The sequence below is a fragment of the Macadamia integrifolia genome, chromosome 8 (assembly GCF_013358625.1).
Source record: "Macadamia integrifolia cultivar HAES 741 chromosome 8, SCU_Mint_v3, whole genome shotgun sequence".
Lineage (NCBI taxonomy): Eukaryota > Viridiplantae > Streptophyta > Magnoliopsida > Proteales > Proteaceae > Macadamia > Macadamia integrifolia.
Window position 1 is genome coordinate 27086648 of NC_056564.1, and position 3694 is coordinate 27090341.

General features: G+C 40.1%; 1 protein-coding gene across 3 annotated transcripts; it reads left to right on the forward strand.

Moving 5' to 3' along the window:
- Positions 1-366: 366 nt before the first annotated feature.
- LOC122087566 (peroxidase 19-like) lies at positions 367-3338 on the forward strand. Of its 3 annotated transcripts, none has more exons than XM_042656735.1 (3): positions 367-693; positions 962-1162; positions 2071-3338. In XM_042656735.1, the coding sequence occupies exons 1-3, from the start codon at positions 436-438 to the stop codon at positions 2647-2649; spliced, it is 1038 nt and encodes a 345-aa protein (XP_042512669.1). In that variant the 5' UTR covers positions 367-435; the 3' UTR covers positions 2650-3338. The 3 variants fall into 3 exon arrangements, with proteins under 3 accessions (XP_042512669.1, XP_042512670.1, XP_042512671.1); XM_042656736.1 differs by having other exon boundaries at positions 555-856; XM_042656737.1 differs by having other exon boundaries at positions 555-832.
- The last annotated feature ends 356 nt before the right edge of the window (positions 3339-3694 follow it).

Consider the following 3694-nt stretch of genomic DNA (forward strand, 5'->3'; position numbering starts at 1 on the left):
CAAAAAAAAAAAAAAAAAACTAACATAACTTTGATGATTGAAACTACCAAACTGCCACTGTGGTCCTTTTAAGGTGGAATCTGCTACCCACTAAAGGACGCATGCAGCAGCAGAACAGAAGATCCAGAACTTTTAACTTTAATATGGCCTAGACCTTTTAGATTCCCATAAACCATTTCTGCACTTTTGAACTTTTGATTCACAGGAAATCAACTTTCTATTTCCTTCTCATATCTCTCTCTCTCTCTCTCTCTCTCTCTATTCAGGCTCTTTTTTCTGGGCTTCACGGGTCTTGATTCTCCCCTATATGGCTATCAAATCCATCTCGTTCTGTTGCCTTACAAAAGCTACACATCTGGGTTCCACATTTACTTCGTCCTCTTCCCTCTCTCTCTCTCTCTCTCTCTCTCTGTCTGCAAGTTTCTACTTTGTTCAATGATGTCTACTTCTTCTTCTTCTTCTTCTTGTTTTCTATTCGTATACACTGGTTTATTCATCCTTGTAATGATCATGATGTTACCCACCTTAGAGTCTTCAAAGACTTATTCAGAGCAGCTCTCTGTGGAATACTACAACAAGACCTGCCCACAGCTTGAAGAGCTCGTCGCTTCAGTGGCCTCTCAACAGTTCCATGAATCACCAATCTCTGGGCCCGCAACCATCCGTCTCTTCTTCCATGATTGCTTTGTCCAAGTAATTAATACCCTTTAATCAATGATCTCCTCTGAACTACGAAGAATAAAGCACATTTTAGCATATACTCAAGGCTGCAGCTAACATGTACCAGGGGATCCTTCTCCCTTATGATGCTTCATGTCCGACGTCGTCTCCGGTAGGCTGCAAGTTTCAACCCCTGGTACATTTTAGCAGTGACCATTATCCTTTCATTTTCTAGAAATCCTGAATTTTTTTTTTCTCTTTTTTCCAATTGGGTTTTGTACTAACGGGAGTTTCATTTCAGGGCTGCGATGCTTCGGTTCTGATATTGTCAAAGCCTGGAAGTTCATCATTGGCCGAGAAGGATGCGCAAGATAACAAAGACCTGGCAAGGGTGGCGTTCGATAGCATAGAGAAAGCTAAGTGCTTAATCGAAACCAAATGCCCCGGCGTTGTTTCCTGTGCTGACATTCTCGCCATCGCAGCCAGAGATTTCGTTCACCTGGTAATATGATTACCCGAAACAAAATAAACGTTACATTCCTTCTAACGTGCGCCGTGTATGCACAGGCCACGGCTTAGGGATTTGGCTCTTTTACGATTCTTAATCTTCTAATTCTTGTTCAATTTCAACACCCATATATTTTTTAAATTCAAAGATTACGAAAGTTTGAGGCATTCGAGGGGTTAAATAGAGTTTGAATTCAAAAAATCTTTCACAACCATTGGGTTTTGAAAAAAACCAAAAATAATTGAATAAAAATTGGACGTTTAAGGATTAGAGAAGAGTCGAATCCCACAGTTCACACACACTGTTTTATTGTTGATTATTCTATACTTTTTTGTAGGGTGTCAATCCATCGGTTTGGATCAGTCTTGAATTCATTGATTTCAGTGTGAGAATGAGTGAAACCAAATCATGAATTGATAAGGGTGCATCAGTTTTGGTCTCTCATTGGTTTCTCTTACCAATTTGTTTCCATTTAAAATGTTAATATATTGTATGTTTCTTTCTTTTATTATTTATTTTTTTTAATGAATTTTGGGTTGTTATCGTTTTTGTCGGGTTATATTGATTTTGATTCTATTTTTAAAGTTTGATTAGGTGTCTTATATTGTTTTATGGTTGCCTTTGTTGGCAATATCGGTTATGTGGTGATGATGACATTGCCAGTTTAGGTGACATGGCAGCGTTAGGTGACTCCGATGAGATAACAGTAGACTCTCTGATTCACCTCTCTCCTCTCAATGATTATCGAATTACAACTTCTTATCGGTTTTGATGGAGTCTGATTTGATTTTAATCTTACAAAACTCCAACCCAAAACATGTGTTTGTATTGATTTCAGTTTGATGCAGCTCAGTTTCATCGGTTGGGACTAGGTTTTGACACCATAAATTTTTTGGCTGCAGGCAGGGGGTCCTTATTACCAAGTGAAGAAAGGCAGGTGGGACGGCAAGGTCTCAATGGCATCAAAGGTGAGCTCTAATATCCCACATGCGAATTCCACGGTGGACGACCTTCTCAAGCTCTTTGCCTCAAAGGGTCTAAGCCTAGAAGACTTGGTGGTGCTTTCGGGTGCCCACACCATTGGTTTTGCCCATTGCGAACATTTTGTGAACCGGCTTTATAACTATAAAGGCACAAAAAAGCCCGACCCATCCATCGACCCGAGACTTCTGAAAGCCTTATGTATGATGTGTCCGGCCTCCGGTGGCAACACTGATGTTGTTGCGCCACTTGACGTTAAGACGCCGTTTGCATTCGACCATGTGTATTACAGGAATTCGCAGGTTAAGATGGGGCTCTTGGCCACTGATCAAGAATTGTTCCTGGATCCAAGGACCCGACCCGTTGTTGTGTCTCTTGGGAAAGATAAGAAAAAGTTCTTTCAGGCCTTTTCAGAAGCAATGGATAAGATGGGTTCAATAGGAGTGAAGAGTGGAGGTAAGAATATGGTGATTAGGAGAGATTGTGCTCAGAATGTGTGATGGTTTTTGTGCTCTTATTCTTGTCATCTTCTCTGACCTCAGTGTGTTCTTGAGTGAGAGTGAGGATGAGGGTTGTTGTAGGGGGGCTCACATGACTCCAGGCCCATTTGTTTGTGGGTGTTAAAATTGTCTTTGCATAAAAAGGGAGGGCAAAAAAAAAAAAAAAAAAGAGGTGAGCAATTTTGGGAGAAAAGAAAACAAAGAAAGGGGTTTTAGGGTTTTCATATTGTGAGCTTATTTCTTGGTTGGGAGGAAGAACTCAAGGAAGAAGGAGAAGCAAGTGTTGGGTAATCTAACAACAACTGCCTAGTGTAGTTGGTGAGCTATGGTGTGCAAAAAACTCATGCTCACCAGAAGGTCTCAAGTTCAAACCTCCTGGAAGTTGCCTACTTCCTTCCCTACCTATAAAAAATAAGTGTTGAGTAATCTTAGAAAGGTTACTCAAGAACAGAGGCAATCAATCATTGCAAGAGTTGGTTGTCTCTACAAGGTTAAGGTGTTCTACATAGTCTTTGGTAATGAGTTTTAGTGGTGAGGTTGAAGTTTTTCTATTGAGACTGTGAGACCTGTGATTTTTCCCTCTTCATTGGAGGGTTTTCCATGTAAATCGATCTCTTATCTCATGTGTGTTGCTCTTATGGTATTTGATTATTTGCCCCATTTGAATTTCAATTACATTTTGTTTCACTTGTTGATTGGTTTTGTTGCTTATTAATTCTCATATAACCTAGTTAAGAAGTGGGTTCAACCCCAACAAGGGTGAGTGTGAGAGGATGTGTACTACTCGCAGTGTATAATCCTTTTATTTATTTATGGCAGTGGGTTAGGTATGGCACTAGATTTCATAAGCTAGTGATATGCATCAATCATAGGGTTGGACATAGGAGGGCAAGGAGGTCTTTTTCAAAGGGGAAGAAGAGAGGTTGATACATGTTAGACACCTTGACAAAGTGCCCAACCTTTTCCCTTTATTTATATTCCACTATTTTCTATAGTGATGTAGCCACCTTGTGTGTAAATGGTGGATAAAATGAGACTTTTGTAC

Bases quoted from the DNA above. Each gene is read 5' to 3' on its own strand.
- LOC122087566 (XM_042656735.1), top strand. From the start codon at position 436: ATGATGTCTACTTCTTCTTCTTCTTCTTCTTGTTTTCTATTCGTATAC. The intron at 694-961 runs GTAATTAATACC...GTTTCATTTCAG, and splicing joins TCCATGATTGCTTTGTCCAA to GGCTGCGATGCTTCGGTTCT. The intron at 1,163-2,070 runs GTAATATGATTA...TTTTGGCTGCAG, and splicing joins CCAGAGATTTCGTTCACCTG to GCAGGGGGTCCTTATTACCA.